General features: G+C 46.0%; 1 protein-coding gene across 2 annotated transcripts in view; it reads left to right on the forward strand.

Moving 5' to 3' along the window:
• Positions 1-1,222: 1,222 nt before the first annotated feature.
• The window catches only part of Fmnl3 (formin like 3), a 59,433-nt gene continuing 36,405 nt past the window's right edge, over positions 1,223-24,250 (forward strand). For both annotated transcript variants that reach the window (XM_041642730.1, XM_041642731.1), the window contains exon 1: positions 1,223-1,453. In XM_041642730.1, the coding sequence (XP_041498664.1) occupies positions 1,328-1,453 (126 nt within the window). In that variant the 5' untranslated portion in view covers positions 1,223-1,327. The remainder of the gene's footprint in view (positions 1,454-24,250) is intronic.

Raw genomic sequence — 24,250 nt, forward strand, 5'->3', positions numbered from 1 at the left:
TCAAATACATCTCCCTCATGAGTCTCCTTTTTGAATGAAATCCCTTTCTTCCTAATGCCAAGTCCAGGTTCAGGGAAGGACATACAGACTCTGCTGCAGGACCGACCCTGAATCTCCTGATCTCTCCAGAAAGCAGGCATTGCCACATTTACAGCATCAAGGAGAGCACTAGGGTCCCCAGGAGCCACCTGGCTTCAGTTCCAGCAGCGCTGGGAGACTGTGGGAAGTGGAAGGACCAAACAAATCCATTTCCATAATCTAACTTTCTTCTTCAGCTACGCTATCTGTGCGTCCTATTGGTGCATTGTGTAGGAACTCACAACCTGGAAAATAAATAGTTTGCTTAAGGTGCATTAAGGAAGGTTTGCATAAAACGGATACCATCGTTGGATGCTAGAACCCTTCTGTGAGCCAGGCCTGAAACAGACATAGAGCACAGTACTCATGTTTTAAAATGTGCATTGATGTTTTGCCTACATGCAGGTCTGTGTGACGGTGTCAGATTCCCCTGAAAATAGAGTTATAGACGGTTGTGAGGAGCCATGTGGTTCCTGGGAATTGAACCCGGGTCCTCTGGAAGAGTAGCCAGTCAGTGCAATTAACAGCTGAGCCATCTATCTTTCCAGTCCTCACAGTAATCATTTTAACCATACTTTCAAAAGGATATTTTCCCTCCTTGCGACCAAGGCTCGGAAAGCGGTGTCCTAAGTTCTCTAGGGTTACACACTCTGCTCTCACAGAGGCCGGGCGGTGGTGGCACACGCTTTTAATCCCAGCACTCGGGAGGCGGAGGCAGGTGGATCTCGGTGAGTTCGAGGCCAGCCTGGTCTACAAGAGCTAGTTCCAGGACAGGCTCTAAAGCTACAGAGAAACCCTGTCTCAAAAACCAAAAAACCAAAAAAAACGATTACTTACAGAGTCTTGCTATGTGGTCACAGATGGTGATCTAGTGTTTACAGTATCTCTCAGTTCACTTTGCAGTCCGCGCCCTATGCAAGCACGGTGATTGGGTGTCCACCAAGGGCCGCCAGGGCGCGCTCGTAGCTAGGCGCGAGGCCGCTGAGGGCGGGAGGCTCTGTGATTGGGCGATGCCGCTGTCAGTTAGCCGCGGGCGGGGAGGGGGGCGGGAGGCGTGGCCTGCATGAATAAGGCGCGCTTCAGCGCGTCCAGCGCTTCGCCGCCGCCCGCCGGACTACGAGGCGCCCCCTGAGGGGCGGAGGAATCGGGCCTGGGGAGCGGGCGCTGAGGGAGGAGCCAGGTCGGAGCGGCAGAGGGCCCTGGCTGGCGAGGAGGTGGAGGGCTGAGGCCCGGAGGAGGCCCCGCCGCGATGGGCAACCTGGAGAGCACCGAGGGCGGCCCCGGCGAGCCGCCCTCCGTCCCGATGCTGCTACCGCCCGGCAAGACGCCGATGCCCGAGCCGTGCGAGCTGGAAGAGAGATTCGCCCTAGTGCTGGTGAGCCCCGTGCTGCTGCCTTCCCGCCACCCCCAACCCCCCGCCGGGTCCCGCCCACCCTCGCCGCCCGGTCAGCCCCTGACCCTTCCAGCAACGCCGGCCCGGGAGCTCGGAGCAGCCCGTCGGGGGTCGGGGAGGAGGGGTCCCCCAGCCCCGGACCTGCCTGCGGTCCAGACTCCTCCCCACTTCCCTCAGACTTCCCGGTCGCCTGCCGGAATTCCATTCCCGGGACCTCGCTGGTGGGGCGATTTCGGAAGCTGTTGGGTCCCCAGACCAAATCGGGCTTTTCCTCCCGTGTGAGAGTGGGTCTCGCGGCCATTCCAGATGTTTCGGGGGTGGGGGGGAAGAAGAGGGAACGGAGAAGGGGCTGGCTGCTCTTGGGAGGGAGGTGGAATAAGGAGTGATACCATTCTTATTTCAGAACCGCATCCTGCTAAGTCGGAGTGGGTTTGCCTGGTCTGAACATGTGGATAAGCCTTTTGACTAGGCTTTTTCGTCCCAATTGAAACAATACACAAACCATTCCGCCTGATTCTTTTTCCCCCCTCGTTTCATATTAAGCCTTGGTGACTGGTTTGGATTCCTTTGCCTGTGGTTCTTTGTAGTCCTGTGGTTTCAAAAGGGATGATCTATAAAGATGCCCTTTCAGAGCCGACTTTGGGATGTGAGTCGTCTTGTGACTAGAGAGGTAGCAGGTACCACTGAGATGAAGCTGGACCATATGTTGAAGCTGAACGTGAAACTTTAGAGAAACCTGAACATCTGCTAACAGAGAAATCTGAAAACTTGGGGAATAGCTCTCAGTTCCCCCGAGGAACTCTCAGTAAGAATTCTGGTGTATCGTTGGTATGGCCGGAGGTCTGACTGCCGGTGAGGAGGGATAAGTTTTAGACTTAGCAGGCTTATTGGATTTCATCTGCCTTGGAAGAGGGTGATTAGATCAGTTGGCAGCCGTGGAGCTGTCTAGAGATCCTGGCCTTTGCAGTGTGGAGAGCCTGACATCAGCTCACTGGCACCAACTTGGACTCAGAGAGTCCAGGATGTTCCAAAGAGTTGTTCCAAGGGAAGCAGGCAAGGATCCCAGCTTTGGTACTTGTTTCATATCAGGGCTCACATAGAGGAGACCAGTCAGGAAATTAGTATGCTTGCACACCTATAATGTATACCACATAGAGAGGCCGTGGTTTAAGACACTGACTTGGGTTAGGATTCCTGGCATCAGTGTCCTGAGCAAATCACCTCAGGCCTCAAGCTCTCCAAGCTCTGCTGACCGCCTGTGTGGATCAGATCATGTGTCTCCACCAGAAAGCCAGGAGTCTGTGGTCTTGACTCAGCACTGATACAACTTCCCCAGCCAGAGTGTTTTTCAGGGGTTTCCATAAATACAGAGGGGGTTAGGATGCTCTCATCTGACAAGAGCTGGCGTATCCTGTGACTAGGTGCATAGCATAGCCTGGCTACCTTCCTCAGATAACTCCTTTTGTGGAATACAAGTGATCTCAGATCTGAGGCACTATTGAGATAAACTTCAGAGTTAACACTTACTGAGTATATAGTGCACCGCAGACTTCCACTTTCATTACATCTACTCAACAGCCCCATGGGGCAAGTGCTGTTACTACCCACATTGTAGAGGAGAGTGGGACTCCAAGGGATTAGGTAGTAACTTAATGTCAACTACCTGACCAGGGATGGAAGAAAACAGTTAATTCTGGCTTGAACGTCGTCCGTATCCTACACCAGGATTCTAGTATGTCACACTACATCCGCCAAATGGCCTTTTCATAAACCCAGTCAGTTGTGTTGAAGCTGGCAGACTGGGAAAGAAGGTGACAGAGGAGCAGTTTGTCTGTTTTATATCATCCAGAAGAAGAAAGTAGCCCACACTGAGCCACTAACCAGTGCTGATACATCACACGCCCGCTTCTCACCGGCCTAGCAGCACTGAAGCATTGGCTGCAGCTCCTGTTTGCTATCATGAACAGTGCTGTGCTGAATACCCTTTCAATGTATAGTTTTCCTTAGGATAGAAGCTTTAAATTGAGCTTGCTGAATTATAGGTTATAAATCGTTTTTTATTTTCTAAAAAAAAAAACTATTATGTGTAACTACTGGCATACAGGTGTTATGGCTTGAGTGTAGAGGTCAGAGGACAACTTTTGGGAGTCCGTTCTCTCCAACATGACTTCTGGGCCTAGAACTCAGGAGTTTTTACCTGCTGAGCCATCTTGCCACCCCTATAAATGCTTTTAAGGTCCTTAGTGTGTATTTCCAGATTATCTTTCAAAAACCATAATGTGATTTGGTATGGTAGTACATACCTGTAATCCCTTGTGAGGCTATGGCAGTAGAAGAACTTGTTTCAGTTTCATAGTGAGATACTGTGTCGAAACCAAATCTTCATCCTCCAAAAAAATTAGTGTCCTCCAAGTGGGATGGCTTTTCTTTTTGATTATAAAGTAATATATTTTAACTCAGCAGATTTAGAAATAGTGAAAGAAGAAAATCATCTGTACTATGGACTAGTAATGTTTTCTAGTAACATTTTGACATACTTAAACATATTTTAACAATTAAGATAATACTCAGATTGTGTTGTAAACTGAGTCTTTACAATTTTAAGCATTTTGTATCTTTTTGTTTTGTTTTTCAAGGGTTTCTTTGTCTGTGTAGCTCTGGCTACCCTGGAACTCACTCTGTAGACCAGGCTGGCTTCGAACTCACAGAGATCCACCTGCCTCTGCCTCCTGAGTGCTGGGATTAAAGGTGTGCGCCACCACCACCCAGCTCTGCTTTTCTTTGTAAACCACTTCTGGATGATTTAGATTTTTAGGAACTTTTGTTTCTTTGATTAATACAAAATGTTATCTTGCCGGGCGGTGGTGGAGGCAGAGGCAGGCGGATCTCTGTGAGTTCGAAGCCAGCCTGGTCTACAAGAGCTAGTTCCAGGACAGGAACCAAAAGCTATGGAGAAACCCTGTCTCGAAAATCAAAAAAAAAAAAAAATGTTTTATGGTGATTTTTCTGAATGTCGTCTTTTGTTTACCGTTTGTCTTTTGTTCTTTGTTGGGATTTATTCTATATCCATATGTCTATGTAACAAATGTATATTTTCTACAGTCTCACGTTATAAATCTTTTTCACACATGAAAGAGTATAAATAACTGTTCTGTAAGGTTACTGTGGAGTTCTTGGAATTGCTCCCTGCCCCTTATGTTCTGCGTCGTCTCTGGAATGAAAAGTCTCTAGTGCTGGGCTTGTTGGGTCTGTGTGTCCCACAGCTGGGGGTAGTACAGGTGGCTGTCACACACTCTGCCTCTAAGAGAACAACTGCCACATTCGGCAAGAACAGGAACAGGTCTCGGTGGAAATAACTAATCTTCAGTGAAGTGAAAAAAGAAGCCAAAGTGGAGAGGAAATGAAACCCGCAGATCTTCCCCTGAGGCTTCTTCGGAAGGCTAGTCAAGGTCTACCCTGTGGTCAAGACCAAGGCATTTGCCCCAGGCTGACTGTGTGAACCCAGAGAACAGCAGAGCAGTCTACCTTCAGTCAGTGTGTTGCCTGGTCTGCCCGGCATCTGGCCTCCATTTTAGGGAGACATTTCTCCTGCTCAAATGCTGAGCTGCAGCAGTGGCAGGGAAGGCTGGGAGTTCATTTGGTTTAGGAATACTTTTGAAAAATAGACTGTTTCCTTTGAAGATGGAGAAGGTGCTGTCTGTGGTCACTTAACCTCCCTTCCCTTGTCCCCTCTGGGCAAGAAACTTCAGGACTCACTCTGAACAGTTGTAGACGAGCAGGGTTTAAAGGTTCACCGTGAGGAAGTGGAGTGGGCAGGAGTTGTTAGAATGGAGCTGAAGTGGGTAACTCGAATCCCCGAGTTTTCCCTGCTTTCCTTCCCTCTGGAAGAGTGAATTCCCTAAGGTGTGGACTCGCCCGGTCTGCTGACTAGCCTCCTTGTGCCTTTGTTTCCCACCCTCCTGACTGCTCTGTCTCTAGTTTGCCGCCTCCTGCCCTCTCTCCTCCTTTCCCTGTTCTCTTATCTCCTCTGTCACCTTACAGCACAGGTGTGGTCTGGGAATGTGTGTTGGTAAGAAAGGACCTGGAGAAGTTTGGTGTGTGTGGGAGCAGAGTCTTTTCAGTCCTGAAGTTTACTGATCTGTGTAGGCTCAGTTTGTCACATTTTGTGACATTGGAAAGTATTGTAAATGACTTTAAGAATCCTAAGAGACTGACTGAGTTCTTTCCATGGCAGGGTTTAGGCTTTTCTATACCCGAGGAGTTTAATTCTTGTCTCCATCTCATTACCTCTGATTTCCTCCAGGGTTAGAGTTGCAGCCTGTCGGGTTTGCCACTGGGTCCCTAGTACAGAGTAACAGGAGAGATGTGTACTTTTGTTCTTCTCATCTCTGTGTCGGTTCAAGGGAGATGGTCACATCATTCAGTTACCCAGCCCTTTTCCAAGTGAGGGCTGGGCTCGTGCCTGGGACTTGGTTATTTTAGGAGATGGTTATTCTGTTTTAAGAAGTACTTAGACTCTTTGTCAGTTTCCTTGCAGGGAATTGGAGAACCAGTCACTCTGTGTAGTCCGTGTTTCCCCTGAAAACATTTTAAAAAGTCCCCCACCCCCACACCCCACACCCCTGCCAAGGAAATAGCTGGTTAGAGGTTTACTGGCCCAGATTTGGTTTTAAAGAAAGGCTGTTGGTGTTATAATCAGGAGACTTAGGTTCTGATCCGGTTTTGTAGTCTTCTTTTTCATCTAAAAGACTGTGGACAAATCTTATAACTTAAACTTTTTAAGTTTAATTATATTTCTTTTTTTTTTTTTTTAATTTTAGAGCATTGGTGTCTTGCCTGCGTGCATGTCCTTGTGAGGGTGTCAGGTCCCCTGAAACCGAGGTTACAGACAGCTGTGAGCTGTCATGTAGGTTCTGGGAAGTGAACCCAGGTCCTCTGGAAGAGCAGCCAGTGCTTTTAACCACTGAGCCATCTCTCCAGTCCCTAATTTAATTAATTTCTAGTCATAGGTTTGTGTATGTATGTGGACATATGTGTGCCACAGTGTGGGTCTGGAGGACCAAGGACATCTGGTGAGGGTCTGTTCTCTCCTTCTATCAGGGTTCCAGGGATTGAACTCCGGTTGTCAGCCTTGGTGGTTAGTGTCTTTACTTGCTCACCATTGCACCATCCCAAATCTTGTAACTTTTCAGAGCCACTTCTGTTTATTATGACATGAGTGAGGAAAACATACTCTACAGCGTTTTAAGGGTACTCCTGAATCCTAATGTGATTTTCAGCTGAGGGAAGGGTTGGCCTTTTTTGGAGTTTTGGGGAGTAAGAGGACATTTAGGTTATCACACTGACTGATGCTGTGTTCGATACACAAGTCCAGGGATGTTAAACATCCAAAGTGAGGGGGCTGGAGAGATGGCTCAGTGGTTAAGAGCACTGACTGCTCTTCCAGAGGACCCGGGTTCAATTCCCAGCACCCACAGGGCAGCTCACAACTGTCTGAAGATCAGTTCCAGGGGATCTGACACTTCACACCAATGCACATAAAATAAACCATAAAAATATTAAAAAAAAAAAACATCCAAAGTGAGTTTGACTCCTGCACTTGCTTGTGGTCCCAACACTTGGGAGGCCAGCCTGAGCTACAAAGGGAGATTTTGTGTATTTTTAAAACTTGTTTTTTTAAAGGAATGAAAGTAAAGATAGAGCCATAGCTTATGAACTTATACCTTCGAAAAGAAGTAGATGTATTTATTACCCCTGCTACGAGGTAGTACAGTACAGTAGGCTCTGCCCTAAACTCTGCCAACGTCTGGCGTGTGCATGCTGTCTCTTCCCTCGTCAGTCCGTTAGCCCAGTGTATAATGATAAGCTTTTTTAGGTGGGAATGTTTTATCAAGAAATATTTTTTACAGCTAGGGTAGAACTCCTGATCCTCTGGCTTCTACCTCCTCAGTGCCAGGATTACAAACATGTGGTACCATGCCTGGCTGAATTTGAAGTGAATTTGATAGTGTTTCTTTATTTCTGAATAATAGATCCCTTTGAAAATCTGTTCAAATCCATGGCCTCCCTCATGCATATACGGGGTCTCATGAGGGGCTTTGGGCCTGTTCTTGGATCTACCAGCAAAGCAGATTTGATTGTCAAAGGATAGAGGGTGAGGAGACTCTTAATGCCAACAGTGATCTGAGTGTGTGGTAGGAGGAAACCCTAGTTAATCAGATAAAATGATGCTTCTGATAGTGGTAGCAACAAAGGCATCTTGTTGAAATTTGGTTGGCTCCCATTCAGACTGAGGCGTTCAGACTCCTTGACACTGATTGGACATTTTTGGTTTTTCAGGACAGGGTTTCCCTCTGTATAGCTTTGGAGCCTGTCTTGGAACTTACTTCATAGACCAGGCTGGTCTTGAACTCACAAGAGATCCACCTACCTCTGCCTCTGTGCTGGGCGCCCGGTGATTAAGGATCTTTTGTCCTGGGGGTCTGGTCTGCTCTTTTGGGGTGGAGGTCTAGTTCTCAAATTCTGGGAACATCTAGGTGGGAGTAATTACATGAGTTTTGATAAGTCATGGGGAACAAACAAGTAGCCTCTCTTGTAGTAGGGGACAGAGTTGATAAGTCTTATCCTATGATTGGAGGCACTACCTGAGGAGCAACAGCGCCTTTCCTCTGGGCAGTGTTCTCCCGGAGTGTCCAGGTAGAAGGTTGAGTTGGCTCCCAGCATGTGAAAGAGGACTGGGAAGGTTTGTCTTCAGCAGTTGCTTTACCTCTCCTTTTTCTTTTTCTTCTTCTTTGTTTCTCTTTCTTTCCTGAGACAGGGTTTTCCTGTATAACCTAACCCTGGCTGTCCTGGAACTCACTTTGTAGACCAGGCTAGCCTCAAACTCAGAGATCCACCTACTTCTCTCTGCCTCTGGAAGTGCTGGGATCAAAGGTATGCGACACCAATGCCCAGCCAGAAAGGACTTTTTGTTTTAAAAAAACTGGGCCATCTCTATTCTTGGAAGTGTTTCTCCAGAACTGACTACATGTATGCATAAAGGTCCCTGCTGGGCATACTCAGTGATGCTGCTCAGGGTTAAGAAGGGGGTAGGGGGACTGGAGAGATGGCTCAGAGCTTAAGAGCACTGGCTGCTCACCCAGAAGACCTGGGTTCAATTCCCAGCACCCACATGGCAGCTCTCAACTGTCAGTGACTCCAGGGGACCTGAGTTTAAAAAACAAACAAAAGGAGCCTATAAAGACATTTAAAAAAAAAAACTTGATTTTTTTCATTTACCTATGAGTTATTTTAAATTTTTCTCATATTTTTCAATATACAGTCTATGTGTAGTTCCCCCTTGTTTCATCTCCAAAACTATACATTATTCTCATCATTTTTCTTTTTCTCTACTGCCACTTTTTCTATCCAAGTCAGTATCAGTTTAGTTTGTATTACAGCCAGGCAACCATTTTCCTCTTGTCTCTCTCCATTCTTCATTTGTTCTCCTCAAAGGAGGCAGATTTAAAATCTTAGTCTTTCATTCAGAACATCCTTTCTACATCAGGGTCTTTGTACAAGCAATATCTGCTGTGGGTGCTTTTAGCCTGGATCTTTAAATGACTTGTTTTAGTTTATAACTTAGGGCTTTTGCATCACCACCTCTCAAAAATCAGCCTTGCTTATTATTTTCTGTCTTAGAATCCTTTGTGTTTTCATTTTGAAATTATTTCTTTAATTGTGTACTTATCTTTCTTCCTACATTACTGATTCCCCGAGGGTGGGGACATTACATCTGCTTATCATTGTACAGCCAGATACCTGGGAGTCATCATTTAATTTTTGTGGCAGATGGGAATCTCCAAGATAGGAGTGTGTGCATGTACAAAAATAATAACCTAACAAGGTAGTTCAGACTATAATACTTTATAATAGTATTTACATGCTTGTGTGTAAATATGTAGAAAAAAGGCCTAGAAGAATCACTACCAAATTGTGTTGCCCTCTGAAGGGAAATGAGTAGGTTGGGGTTGAAAAAGACTATAAACATCAGGGTAGATTGAATTTCTCAAAAAAAAAAAACCCATACATTTTTATATTATGTATCATTCTTTAAAGATAAAAATGGCTGGTGGCATCTCAACTTTAAATGATAGTATTAAAAGTTTCTCTTATTTACAGCGAGCCAAAAGATGAACAGTAGAAAGAAAGGACACCGGTGAGACTGGTAGCCAGGTCCTGCCTGTCACATGCCCTGTGGGGACCTGAGTCTGCATTTTAGATAGTTGAGTGCAGGCATAGTTTCTCAGACATAGGAGGGTTGTATATTTTTAGTCTCTTTCATTTCCAGTCCAGTTAAACTTGCACCTCTTTCCTTGGCAGAGCTGCAGTGACATCAACCAAGGAAATAAGCTCTGAACTTCACTGAACCCGAACTTCTCAGGGTTGGCTCAGCAGCTCTGACCCCTACAGAAATAGTTTTCTCTAGATTCTTGTCTCTTAGGAAAAGGATAGTAAGGAAAAACAGAAAAAGAAGATACAATGAATGTGGCCACATTGGGAAGAGGAACATGTGACATCTAATGACCTTCCACCAAGGGAATCTTCCAAATAATTCCTTTTTTTTTTTTTTTTTTGTTTTTCGAGACAGGGTTTCTCTGTGGTTTTGGAGCCTGTCCTGGAACTAGCTCTTGTAGACCAGGCTGGTCTCGAACTCACAGAGATCCGCCTGCCTCTGCCTCCCAAGTGCTGGGATTAAAGGCGTGCGCCACCACCGCCCGGCCCAAATAATTCTTGATAACATTTACTGGATGGTAATGGGATGTCAGCACCAGGCAGTCACGTTGGCACAACCCATCTTTTTTCTTCACCATGACTATATAAAGCAGGAGTTGTGTTTCTGTTTTGTTTGTTTGTTTGCTTGCTTGCTTTTAGATTTTTTTGTACACATTAAAGCTGGATGAAGGATCTCAAACACGCTCTCCCACTAAGCTACATCCCCAGCCTGAAGCAGTTATTTCTGTTTTGTAGATGGGAAAATTGAGGTCTAGGAAGGTTAAGTGCTTCAGGTTTGAATCCAAGCATTCTGACTCCAAAGCCCTTGTTGTATTTCTGTTTGTTTTGAAACATGATCTCACATTGCAGTGCCTGGCTAGCCTGGAGCCCACTAGCCCACACAGGTGTCTAATGTCCACTTCAGCCTCCTGTGTCATGGGATTGCAGCCGCATACCACCACATTGCCTCAAAGTCCACATTCTTTTTGTTTGTTTGTTTTTTAGTGTTTTTTTTTTTTTTTTTGAGAGACAGGGTTTCTCTGGGTAGCTTTGGAGCCTTTCCTGGAACTTGCTTTGTATACCAGGCTGGCCTTGAACTCACAGAGATTTGCCTGCCTCTGCCTCTTGAGTGCTGGGATTAAAGGTGGGTGCCACCACCGCCCGGCACCTGTCTTGCCTTTTTTAAAGGTGGAAGGGCATCTTGTACTAAGCAATTTGTAAAACAGTGCTTGGGGTTGGGGAGATGGCTCAGTTGCTAAGGTGCTTAGGGCCTGAGTTTGATCGACAGCAACCATATAAAAAGTTGGGCAAGGTGTTTATATGCCAGTAATCCCAAGAAGATACCTGGGTCTTGCTGGTAAGTCGGTTTTGGAGAATTGGTGAGTGCCAGCCAGGTTCAGTGAGAGACACTGTCTCAAAAAGTTTGAGGACAAGCTATTGAGAAGCACACCCAGTATCACACATGGGTACATACAAATACACAAAATGCTTCAATTGTGGTGGATTCTCAACAGATGTGCTTCACCGTATCATGATAATGACCAGTGTTACTCTCTGGCTGCTGATAGTGGTGTGCATGCTATATTTTGGGAGGTGGGGGTGAGACAGTACCCTTTCCTAGTTAATTGCCCAGGCTAGGTACCTGGAGTCCCTCTGGACAGCTGCTCGGTTTGCTTTCCCTCTACAACTGCCACTCTGTAGTTGGCCTGCTTTAATGAACTTGATGGTTTCCTTGCTTGAGTCTTGTGGGACCTAACTGTTCTCCATCTGCCATCACAGCCATATGCTAACTTCTGAAGTTGTTGTGGGAAACTTTCTTGGAATAATGAAATTTCAGGAGACAGAAAACAACTGCACACTCAGGGAACTGAGAGGCCAGGTTGGTTGATGAGATTTTGCCAGCCTAAGTAAGAAGTTTGAGAGCAGCTATGGGGATAGTTTTCAGGCATGGTAAAGCCCTACCCTGCTTCATTCATAGTGCTGGGAGCACTGTGGCTGCTGGAGAGAGTCCTGGAGTCCATCCTGCTTAGCCAGCAGCCTGCCTGCGGGCCAGGATCCTCTCTAGGCTGTGGAAAAGGGATGACTCTCTTTATCTATCATTTCAGGTTTGACTGGTGCTCAGCCCTCAACTGCTGTACGAACCCTCAGGCCAAAAAGGGCAGTGTCTCTGCTAGGCTGGCCCGAGTGTTTGGCGTGCCTATCCATGGCCTGGGCCTATAATTTGGTGGGTTGGCTGGTTACAAAAATAAAAAGTGCGACCTATAACTAAAGCTGAGTGGATTCAGTGAAGAGTGAGCTTTTAATTTGTCTGGGCTGTACTTACTGGAGAAGCAAGTCTCCTCCCCAGGCATAGCTCCAGGTTCTGCCTTAGTACCTGCTATAGGGCCCTTTAAGGGCTTGTGCCTGGTGCTGAGATGTGGGGACTCTAAGGGAAGGATTTGGAGGGCATCTTGGGGTTCAGTGATAGGCTTGATATAGTTCCCTAGGGAGCAAACATTATTCAGTCTTGTCTCTCACATTTGTTTCTCCTGTTTGATTGCATTAACATCCATCCATCCATTCATTCATACGTGTTCGATAACATTGAATGATTTTTGTATTTTAGGCATTAGTGATATCACAGTGAATAAGAAAGACAAAGACACTGGCCTCAGAATTCATATTGTTGATGAGAATAATAAATAAATGTACAGTGTATAAAATAATATTCAGTGCCACATAGGAAAAGATAGACAGTAATGGGAATGATAGTTTAGGTAAGTTGATCATGTATTTTCTGTGGCTATTGAAGTATAGGAAAAGATGGAAAAATGATAGGCTACTTCTATAGATTCTAGATCCCGGCAGCTGTTTCTCAGGAAGAGGCTCCCTGTGTCAGTATAGTCAGCCTGGGTGGAGATGAGAGGCAGTGCCCCTCTGGGAGCCCAGCTGGTTCCTAGTCCCCGGTGGGCCCCATTCAGAGCTGGGGTTGTTTCTTCCAGGCTCCAAATGTCAACTGTCTTCAGGGCGGGCAGGGTGCTGATTAACTGTAAATCGACACCTGTCTTCTCGGGATTTCTCAAGTCTGGTTGTCGGGGTTTCTGAAGGGGCTGTGCTGACCAGAGGAGGACTGTGAAGCGGGGCCTGGGAAACAACTGCGGAGGTGACAGGGCGCTTCCTTCCTGTATCTGGGTGCACTCTTGTAAGAGCTGAGCGGAGGGGATTTGGATTTGAATCTGTTTGTTTGTTTTTCAAGACAGGGTTTCTCTGTGTAACAGCTTTGGCTGTTCTGTTGCTTGGTAGAGTAGGTTGGCCTTGAACTTGCAAGAGATCTGCCTGCTTCTGCTTGAGTGCTAGGATTAAAGAAGTGCACCACCACTAACCTGGCCTTGGATTTGAATCTTAGTGCACTGTTTTTTAACTCTGGTTTTGGACTAGTTCTCATCTTTCTTGAACCTCAGCTTTTTTACCTGTATAATAAGGATAGCAGTACTTGATTTCTAGGGGTTTTTATAAGAGTTAAATGATGTGTCGAGGATCCAAGGCAGTGTTTGGCATAGTGGGGTGCTCAATAAAAGTTAAGAGTTCATATGTCCCAGACTGTTCTCGAACTCCCTAAATAGGCAAGAATGAACTTGAGTTTCTGATCTTTTTGCTTCCACCTTCTGAATACTGAGACTACAGGCATGCTCCACCAAGTCCAGTTTATGCAGTACTGAGGGTCAAACCCAGGACCTCATGTGTGCAAGGCAGGCACTCTACCAACCAAATCGCATCCCTAATCTAAGAAGGAATATTCTAAAGGCATTAGCCTTTAATCAGGGGTCTTGTTTTAGGGAACCAAATGAAAATGTTCAAGAAATGAATTATTGGAGCTGGAACTTAGTAGTTAAGAACATTTGTTGCTCTTCAGGGGACCTGGTTCAATTCCCAACACTTACATAGTGACTTATGATCATCTGTAATTCCAGTTCCATGGGATCTGAATCCCTCTTGTGACTCCTGTGGACACTGGGCATGCATACAGTACATATACATACATACAGACAAAACGTTCGTGCACATAAAAACAATATGAAACAGAAAAGAAGTGTGAATTACTGTTCGTGGGCAGAGACTGTTTTCTGCACCTCTGAGTTGCAGATTCACTGCACTGCCCTCCACATGCGTCACATTGCTTTGCCACCTGATGTTAGACTAATCACGACTTGTCCATAGCTTAGAGACTCCAGGGACAAGGGTAACCCTAGAGTCCTGTCAGCCTGCCTTTCAGTGCATGTTGTTTGTGGTGCAGCCATGGCAGGTTCTGATTTTTAGAGCATTCTCAACTTTGGCACTTTTATTAAGGCCAGGACAGCCATCACAGGCCTGCTGAGGCTGAGGACCTCTGGGTTGCTGTTCTGTGGATTCATTTGTAGGTTGGAGATTCCACAGCCCTTTCTCCTCAGTACAAACCTTGGGGATGATACTCTAGAATGGATGTGCCAGAAGATATACAATTAGGGAAGAGTCCCTTTACTTTGGACAGACTTCTTGTTTGTGGCTGTGGTTATTTTTGGGAGTATGAGCTTCACACAGCACTCATTTGTGCAGGCCCTTGGTAGGTAAGACTTGGTGAGTCCTGGTGTCTGAGAAGAGCTCACATCTATCTGCTGGTTTTATTTGGGTGCATCTGGTATGAATTCTAGATTAGTAGTCCAATAGCAACTCTTAATGGCTTCCTTTGGGCATTTTAATTACTGTTAGCATGGTAGGTGACTAAGGGATTAAGAATCTCTTGTACATTTATAGAGCAACAGGTCCTGGTATGTTCCCAAAACATTTATTTGTCATTTCCCCAAAATATTCACGTTAAAAGTTGTGAACATAACCTTTGGACTTGAGGGGTGGCCAGCTGAAGAGTATGAAGAGGCATTTGGCCTCTCAGTTGACTCCTTCCAAGAATTGTAAAGAAACCATCTAGTACTTATTACTCCAGATACTCGGGGAGATGTCAAGGCAAAGCCATAAAAACCTTAGTGTTGCCAGCTTCTCCTCCCACCTTTTTCCTGAAGCAAGGCTGGTGAAGATTCTTTTTAGTTTTGTAGAGACTGGGGCAGTGAGTTGAAGATGGCCAGAGTGTCATCTGCACTGCCTAGAGACAGGGACAGGAACGGTGTTTCAGCCATCAGAGGCTCAGCAGGTATAGGGTAGCATTCATTCACCCAGCAGGCATTTATTGAGGGCTTAGGACTGTGTTAATTGCCAGAGAACTAAAGATGACTAAGACAGTGTCTACCCCAGGAGTTCAGGCTGGAGGGGGAGCCAAATTCACTGAACATATAATTAAACTATGTAGTGAGGCGAGGTTCTGGTGTAGATCAGCTGGAAGCTTGGCTATGGACTTGGGGAGTGCTGCCTACAGGAGAAAATCACTGTTGGCCAATGGGATAGTAGGACTTGGACAGAGTAGGAGAGAGAAATCACTCCAGATAGAGAAAACAGCTTGGCCAGAGACATGTAAGGGAGTCAGAGTGTGATGTGCTCCGAGAATCTTTCCAGAGCAGCTCACTGCTGTTGAGAGGTGCAAGCTGAGAGCAGTGGGAAATGAAGCAAAATTGGCCAGTAGACCTTGGATGCCACATAGAAGGAACTGTACTTAATACTTCTTCTAAGAGAGTGTCATGGTCAGATTTTGAGTTGTATGTAGGGTCAGTCCCATGGGTCCCATAGGAAGAAATGAGCAACGAGGAGTAATTGGGTAGTCTGTGATGATCATGGGAGGCACAGTGGAGACCGGATGATTAGGCTTGACTCTGGGAGCGTGAAGATGAGAGAATGAAAACTCAGGATGGCATCTGAGAGTTCTAGCTTGCTGGATTAGTTAAATGGAAGTTCTGTCAGCTGAGGAAACACGGGCACCTGAGAATGGAAAAGAAGAGACTGGTCTTGAGACATGTGAAGTCGCAGAACCAATGGGAATCTGGGACTAACATCTACTGGGAAGCTGGAGATTTATTGATGGAGCTCAAAAGAGATGTTGGAGACAGAACTATATATTCTAACTGGTCAAGTAAAACCTGAGGCCTTTATATTCTCACAGCCTAGCCCTCTAGAAACAGGGAGGGACACTAAGAGGACTTACGTAATGCCCCGGAAACAAAGCAGAATTATTGAGATAGTGAGGTGGCTGAAGAAAGTGACTTATGGTCAAATGAGTCCTCAGGTTTGCAGACCACAGGTTGGGCCGGAGGAAGTCAGAGGCAGCTAGGAAAGTGAGGGATTAGAGGTAAGCCAAGAATGCTAGAAATCGTCTGGTAACATCTTCCCCTAATCACTACAGACAACCAAACCGTGACTCCACAGTTTTGTGAATTGTCCAGATTCCTCCGGCTGTTGTGATAGCCTGGTGGCAGCTTCTGTGCTGTCTCGTGAGCTCTGGTCCTGCCTGTGGGAAAAGCCTGGGTAGCATGTGTGTAGCTGCTCTATCCTTCAGAGTGGTTGGCTTGTGTCCTGTGGGAGCTGTTCAGCTACATATGCATGTGCTTTAAAGCATGACAAAGAGGTAATCATCTTCCTATTTTACGGTTGGGAAAACTGAGGCTTAGAAAACTTCGATAACTTCTCTAGAAGTTATGACATATTTTAAAGCAATATGAACCAGATTCATGATCTTAGTCAAGGTCTCCTGACCGACACTCAAATCTGAGTCACCTTTTGCTTCCGAAGCCAAAGCCTTTTTGTTGTCCTTTTTTTTTTTTTCCAGACAAAATCTCACAGTGAGTTCTTGGCTGGCCTGGAACTCACTAAAAATTCTGCTTGCTTCTGCCTCTCAAGGGCTAGGACTAAAGGTATATGCCACCACCACATTTAGCACAGCCTGGGCTGATGCTATCTACTGTATTTTGTAGAGTTCAGGATGTTACTCAGCTGTAAGACCATGTTGTGTCTCTGGCTATGCATAGTACTCTTACTGAGACACTTTAAACTTCAGGTGTGTGTCCACGCCTCTGTCAGCTGATTTCACTTGATCCTGCTAGTCATGGGAGCACCATTTAATGATCAAAGCTGTCAAATAAATCCAGTTGGATCTTCTTCAATTAGAAATGGAGTTCTCCCACCTTCGTTCATAAAAGCTGATGGCAGGACATGTTAGAAAAGCATGTATGTTGCAACTACATGTCTGGTCTTAAATCTGAATTCTAGTACTTTTTGTTTGTTTTTCTCGCAGTTTTTAAAGACAAGATTTCTCTGTGTAACAGCCCTGGCTATTCTGGCGCTCTCTTTGTAGATCAGGCTGGCCTCGAACTCAGAGATCCACCTGCTTCTGCCTCTGCCTCTACCTTTGGAGTGCTGGAATTAAAGGCAGGCACCACCTTGCCCACCCCGCTGGTTCTAGTACTTACTATATGACCTTGAGCCGATTGATCTCTAGTTCTTCCCTTACTGGGTTAACAAGTGAAGGCGCATTTACCTCCAGGGGTTACTGAGGGCAGTAAATGAGATAATTTGAGACAAGTGCCTACTGTACGAAATGCTTGGTAATGTTTCTCTTCTAATCTTTTATCCTGGGTAAAAGGTCTCACTGTGTAGCCCTGGTTGGCCGGGAACTTGCTATGTATACCAGGCTTCAAACTTATAACATATTCGCCTGCCTCTGCCCACCTAGTACTAGGATTAAAGGTGTATGTCATCACAGATGGCCAAAAGCTATTAGAATCTCTTTATTTTTTAAAATGTCACATGAATATTTTTTAAAAATTGTATGTGTGTCTGTACACCATGTACTTGCCTGGTGTCTGCAGAGGCCAGATAAGGGCATCTGATTGTCTGAAACTGGAGTTACAGGTGATTGTAAGTCTCCATGTGGGTTCTGGAAGTTGAACTTGCGTCCTCTGGCAGAGCAGTCAGTGCTCTTAACCACTGAACTATCTCACCAGGCCCTCGGGGCTCTCTTTTTTTTTTTTTTTTTTGATTTTTCGAGACAGGGTTTCTCCGTAGCTTTTGGTTCCTGTCCTGGAACTAGCTCTTGTAGACCAGGCTGGCCTCGAACTCACAGAGATCCGCCTGCCTCTGCCTCCCGAGTGCTGGGATTAAAGGCGTGCGACACCACCGCCCGGCTTCCTCGGGGTCTCTTTAGATCACAGGAAATGAACTCTCAGTGGGCCAGGTACAGGAAGGTATTCTCATCTCATTGGATAGTCCAGTGAAATATAAAAAGACTGGAACAACTAAACACAGTGTTGAGATGTGGGTAGCTGAGACCTCTGTCAAGCTGTGGCCTTGAGGGGTAACAGCTTTGGAAAACTTGGAGATTGAGAGTAGGCTGAGTTTATTGTAGGTTCCTCCTACAAAGGACATGCCCCATTTAAGAGTCCAAAAAGCAAGGAGAGACAGAGGATTAGGAATGCGTCTTCCTGGCCAATGTGATATGTGACAGATACGTGATGTGTGTCTGGGGCTGGGCCTCATTTTACCCTTCTATAAAGCACATGTGTTTAGAGGTAGGAAGGGATTCATTCATTAAGTTTTATGGTTGGATAATAAGGTCCTGGATTTATTATGAGACTCCTGTAAAGTCAGAGTAGGGCCAAGGCAAGTGCACTGGGTGCTGGAGTGCTGCCTCCCATCAGCTTCTCCTGTCTCCTTGGATAGACAGTTTCTACTAAATTTCTTCTGCATATGCCACATATTCTTGCCTAGGAACATGTGTGTTTCTATGCTAAGTTCATCCCTCATACATACAGTTCATACAGTCTAGTTCAGGAAATCATGCAAAAGGTGAACAGTGAACAACCAAGGAAAAAATTTTTTTTCTATGACAATTTATAATTAAAGGGCTTAGCAGAGTGCCTGGCCCAGAGTAGATGTTTATGAATACAGCTTCCCCTCTCAGTAAATATGCAAGAGTTTTTGCAAGGCAAAACAGATTTTCTGGGCTGATGAGACGGCTCCGTGGGTAAAGGACGTGTATTTGATCCCTGAAACACGCATGGTAGAAGGAGAGAACTGACTCTGATTTTTACACACACGCACACACACACGCACACACACACACATACACACACACACACACACAGAGAGAGAGAGAGAGAGAGAGAGAGAGAGAGAGAGAGACACACCAGGTCCTCCCCTAGTACAATGTGGGTGTAGAAGACATTTACGGCTGTTAAAAGAAAGCCTGAGACTCCACAGATGTTGTCACCTGACTTTTTGCTGTCATCTGTGTTCAGTTCTACAGTGTTCTTTGACATTCCTGTAGATGGCAAGTCCTTGGGCAGCGTCTACTTTGAGCTGTTTGCCAACAAAGTTCCAAGGACAGGAGAAAACTTATGTTCAGAGCAATGAATTCGAAGGATAAGGGTTTCTCTTTTCACAGAATTATTCCAGAACTCATGTGCCAGGGTGGTGACCTCATACTCTATAGTGGCACTGGCTTCAAGTTGTCTACAGGGAGAAATTTGAGATTGAGTACTTTATTCTGAAGCATCCAGGCCCTGGCATGTTGTTCATGGAAAACGGTGGATCAGTGCTAATAGTTAAAGTTTTCATACCCCCTGCTAAGACTGGGTAGTTGAGTGGAAAAGTCTGTGGTTTTTTGGAAGGTGAAGGAAACTACGAGCCTCCATGGATGCCATTTATCACTTTGTTTGGGTCCATGTACAGCAAGCCCAGCAAGAAGATAACTATTACTGACACTGGATCACTCTATACTGTTGATTTGTGTGTATCTTTGTTTTTTGTGGGTTTTTTTGTTTGTTTGTTTGTTTTGTTTTGCTTTTGAGACAGGGTTTCTCTGTAGCTTTGGAGCCTGTCCTGGAACTAGCTCTTGTAGACCAGGCTGGCCTCGAATTCACAGATATCAGCCTGCCTCTGCCTCCCGAGTGCTGGGATTAAAGGGTGCACCACCACCCACCGCCCAGTGATTTGTGTGTATCTTAACCAGCCGACTTTTCCTTTTCGTAGCTCAGGAGAGAAACTCCACCCCATCTACTCCAAATATCTCCTGTTGCTTTTGCTCACACTGTTCTATTTTTTTGTTTTGTATGTGTAGGTTTGGTTTGGTTTGGTTTTGACACAGGGCCTATATTTTGTAGCCCTGGCTGCCCGGAACTCCCTTTGTAGACCAAGCTGGCCTTGAACTCACAGAGATCTGCCTGCCTCTGCCTCTCAAGTGCTGGAATTAAAAACTTGCATCCCTTTGACCCCAGCCTCTCTCTTTAGGCTTCACATTTTCCTTAGTCCTAAGTAGCTGGATTGTAAAGTTCATCATTGTAAATGAAAACTAAGCAAGGAAAAATGCTTGACTATAATTGTTTTTTAATATTTATTTATTTGTTATGTATACAATATTCTGTCTGCATATATGCCTGCAGGCCAGAAGAGGGCGCCAGATCTCATTACAGATGGTTGTGAGCCACCATGTGGTTGCTGGCAATTGAACTCAGGACCTTTGGAAGAGCAGGCAATGCTCTTAACTGCTGAGCCATCTCGCCAGCCCTTGACTATAATTGTTAACAGGGAAATGACCCTGCAGAAGCTCGGGGGAAATAGTATACGGAGGTCTGGGTTGTTGGTTGGGAAGGGTTCATGAGACAAATTTTAATTATCCAGGTGAGTCCTGAAGGGTATACAGGTTAGAAAGGCAGCCAAGAGGGCTAAGGTACTTCCTGGTTTCAGAATAGGTGCTATGTAGGGGTAAACTTTAGGATTTGGGGTTAGATCTGACTCCAATTCCAGCCCTTTCACGTATTCACCGTGTGACCTTAGGCAAATTCCATAACTTTTCTTAACCCCTTACCTATAAGACAAAGACAATATCCTTTTACAGGATTAGTTGAGGTAAAAATCCATAGTGCTTAAGGCAGTTTTCTCAATAAATGTTAGATTTGGTCATCATTACCATTGTAATTTCAGTAGTAGTATCACCCTACTCATTCCTGCTTGCTTATCTAGTAGTTCATAGACTCCTTTGTTATTGGACTGTTTCCTGCCACTAATAATTTCCTAGTGAACACTATTACAGCAAATCACTTGTAGACTCCTGACCTGATATTTTTGTGCTTGTACATATCTGCTGATACTGTGTCCTGATCTAGAGTATGACCATCTTCTCTGTTGCTTTGCCCTCTCCTGACTGATGTTTAATACAGAATCCTGAAACTTTCTTTCAGTAATTCCCACTTACTTCCTCATCTAATCAGACGCTGTCTCCCTGGGACCCCTTGGGCAACCTCTGCCTGTTCCTTAGCAAAGTCAGCCACAGCTCACCCTAGCCTTTCTGGTCGACCTTGCCTCAGGATATAAACTTTCCAAAGATAGTAATAACTCCTTGTTATTTCCTATTCCCAGATTCTAGTTTAGTGTTTGATGTGTAGTTTCATAACTAAATGTTGGAATAAAAATCTTGAGCAAAGTTTGCATTATGCGTAACATTTTCTATGAGGGTTCTGATGTAGATGCTTACGTATGCTAACTTAATTTCCCCAGTCACCACATTATATTGCCAGGTAGACACTATTCCTATGTCCATTTCACACGTGAGGAGACTAGGGGATGACAAGTGGGCCTTTGCCATGTCGTTTTTACATGTAATTATTTGGGAGTGTGATTTGTGACAGCTATTGGATTTTGATTCAGGTAGTAATAGGTAGGAGGGATTTAGGACCAAAGAAGTGTTGGTCACAGGCAAATTCTGGGGCCAACAAATGGCAAGAGGGCTAGTTCTGTGATAGCCCAAAGGGTAAGCTGTTCAGAGATGCCAAGGCCAGCCTGGAGAGAAGCTTAGCTCCTGAGTGCCTTCTGGTAAAATGTGAGGGAGCAACCAGCCAAGGACTTCTGTAAATGATAAGAAACGAGAGTATTTCCTGAATCAAGAAAAAACACGATTCACCTTATGTGCCTGGGTGTTTGAAGTTTCATTCCTGTTCCTGGGGAAAGGGAAGGAAGCGCTAGAAGTAGTGATGGTGCAGAAGGTCCGGTGCCCCAAGGGCTGAAGTGAATAGTAAGAGCAGCAGTATAGTGTCAGTGAGAGAGCAGGGGACGGTGTAGGTCAAAGGCTGTGTAAGGAAGACTCACTGAGTCCCAGTGAGAAAGTCCCAGTGAAAATCTCTGTGGTATGAGAGAGAGGGATGTGACCCCAGGAATTAGGAGTTGCCTGAGTAGTGGTGCTTGCCTCTTGGGTCCCAGAGAAAGAGAGAGGACCCAGACTGGCTAAGAGAGTGGCAAGCTGTGCCCAAAACTCCTTGGCTTTGGAAAACGTGTCACCCCCCCACCACCACCACCATCGGAATAGTTTCCATTCTGCGTAACTGGGGAGTGTGTGGGTCTGGCTAACCACGAGGAGGGGCTGAGGAGCCAGCAAGTGGATCAAGTTGCTGTGGTGGTGGTTTCATTGGGCCAATGGCTCAGTTGGAAAATGACATCAGCAGTTTTGTCTGAAATTGGGTACCTTCAACTGGTAGGCAGAAGGGTGTCCTCAACTAGAAGCTGGGCCCAAGCCCTCTGGAGAAGTTACCTGATCTTAGGTGTGAGAAAGTAGTGCAGAAGAGGGTGGAGCCTAGGCTTCCTGGTCCTGGGGACACTGTCATTTTCCTTTTGTTACTCTCCACATCCAACAGAGGAATCCTCCAAGGTGACGAAGAGGTCTCAGGGGTATAATTGTTAGAAAAAGTCCTCTCTGTTTGAGTTGTGCTGGGACCTAGGACCCGTCTTCATCTGATTTGCCATGTGCGAATTGCAGAGATCAGCTGGAGACATCTGGTGAATCCATTTCTTTTTCATGCAGGCTGCTTAGGGACTTGGCCCATAACTGCTCAGCAAGTCATTTCTGGTTATAGAGTCATCAGCGACCACAGGAGCACGTTCTCCAGACATAGTTCTCTGCTGGCAGCTTGTTCCCAAAATGATGGCTTCAATTAAAACAAATCCAGAAAGGCAGACTTAAGCCACTGCAGACACTTAAGTCAGAGAAAAGCACACCCACTTTTCTGATGCCATAAGGAGCCCCAGCAACTTCCCTTTTTATTTAATAGCAACCTTGGAGAAAACTGTTTCTGAGAGCTGTGTACTCTGTTTGTACTCTGGTGCATAGAGTCTTTCTAAAGGTGTGAAGGAGTGAGGTGGGGGCTGGGTTGCTATACTGTGAACTTATGGAGTTTGGCAGAAAAGGGCTGGACTCTCAGGGTCCAAGGGAGGTGGCTGTTGCCCTCCCTGCTTCCTGTTTTAGAATACCGCTGGGCAGGGGGCTGGTGGATTGTTTGCCCCGCTCACTCCATCCATCTGTGCTTTGAGTACCTACAAAAATTTGGCCCCTCCTATGATTCTCTTTCTGGAGTAGAACAGACAGCTCTTATCCAGAATCAGTTTGTCTCCAGACTCAGACTTATTCTCTGAAGCCCTGCTCTGGAAAGGATAGAGGAAGTGGGCGAGAGGAGCAGTTTTGTTTCCCAGGCTTGGCAGTGAAGACTGGATTCTGGGTTGGTGAGGGCTGCAGGGAAGTCTGCCTGTCCATGGGTTTCATCTCCACCCCTGCACTACCCCAGCCAGTCATGGGCCTGGGGAAAAGTGTGGGCGTTTGGAGGGGCTGCTGTGTTTCCTATGTCTGGATTTTCTAATGTTAGCTTGCGGACCTTTGATTAAGCTCTGATTTGTTTGTTTCCTTTTGACAGGATTGCAGTTTTGGGGGTGTTGGGAGGGGCTGTGCTGAAACAGTGAGATAAACAGTGATGCAGAGGTGGCAGCAGCGTGAGTCGGGTGGGGCTGGCCGGGCAGCCCGCTGTCTGGGCGGGCTGGGTGGAGGAGGACTCCTGCCCAGCATACTGGCCAGCTGGCTTGTGTTAAAGCACTGGCTGAAAATAGCTCTCATTGTCTGGGAGCTGCTACTGCAGCGGAGCTGGCTGTGGCCGCCAAGGGGCCAAGGTAGGAGGGGCTGATGCCTCCTACCTCTGAGCGCTCATCCTTTGGTAGCAGTGCCCAGCTGGCCACAGCTGTGCCCTTTGCCTACCAGTGGAGATATGTGGAAGGCTGGCTGGGCTGTTCCAAACAGTGCCCTACTGATGTGTGGTCATGGGCCTTGTGCCTTATGTTGCCAGCTTTGTCACTGGCTTTGGGGCAGACTTGTTGATTGGTGAAGGGGATCCCATTAGGCTGGGAACAATGCTAACTCTCCTCCTACAGCAGACTACACAGCGTCCAAGCTTTTGTTTCTCCACCATTTCCTACCTCTGCTCCTCTGTCCACTAGGTCAGCAGCGTGCTGAGAAAGCACTTCATGTCCCCCGTGTGGAGGCTCGAGATCCATTTCTCCAGGAGTCTCCATTCTAAACAGGGCTTGGAGCATCTGTGCTCCAAGACAGGTCCAGCTTTGGAAACTTTGTTGGGAGGTGGTTTTGCAAAAGAAAACATTAAAAACAATCACCAATTCTTTCTGTTTTTGCTGAAAGTAAATACCATATGTGGCTGTCCCTGAAGTTTCCTCGGTCCTTTTCCCAGGGATGTTCCAGTATTTCATGGTCTCTAGGAGCTATGCCATTTTTGTGTCTGTTCACAGATTTGTCATGATCAGCGG

This window comes from Microtus oregoni, unplaced genomic scaffold (genome assembly GCF_018167655.1).
Source record: "Microtus oregoni isolate MIOR12 unplaced genomic scaffold, Mior012 000077F_ref0000221, whole genome shotgun sequence".
Classification (NCBI taxonomy): domain Eukaryota; kingdom Metazoa; phylum Chordata; class Mammalia; order Rodentia; family Cricetidae; genus Microtus; species Microtus oregoni.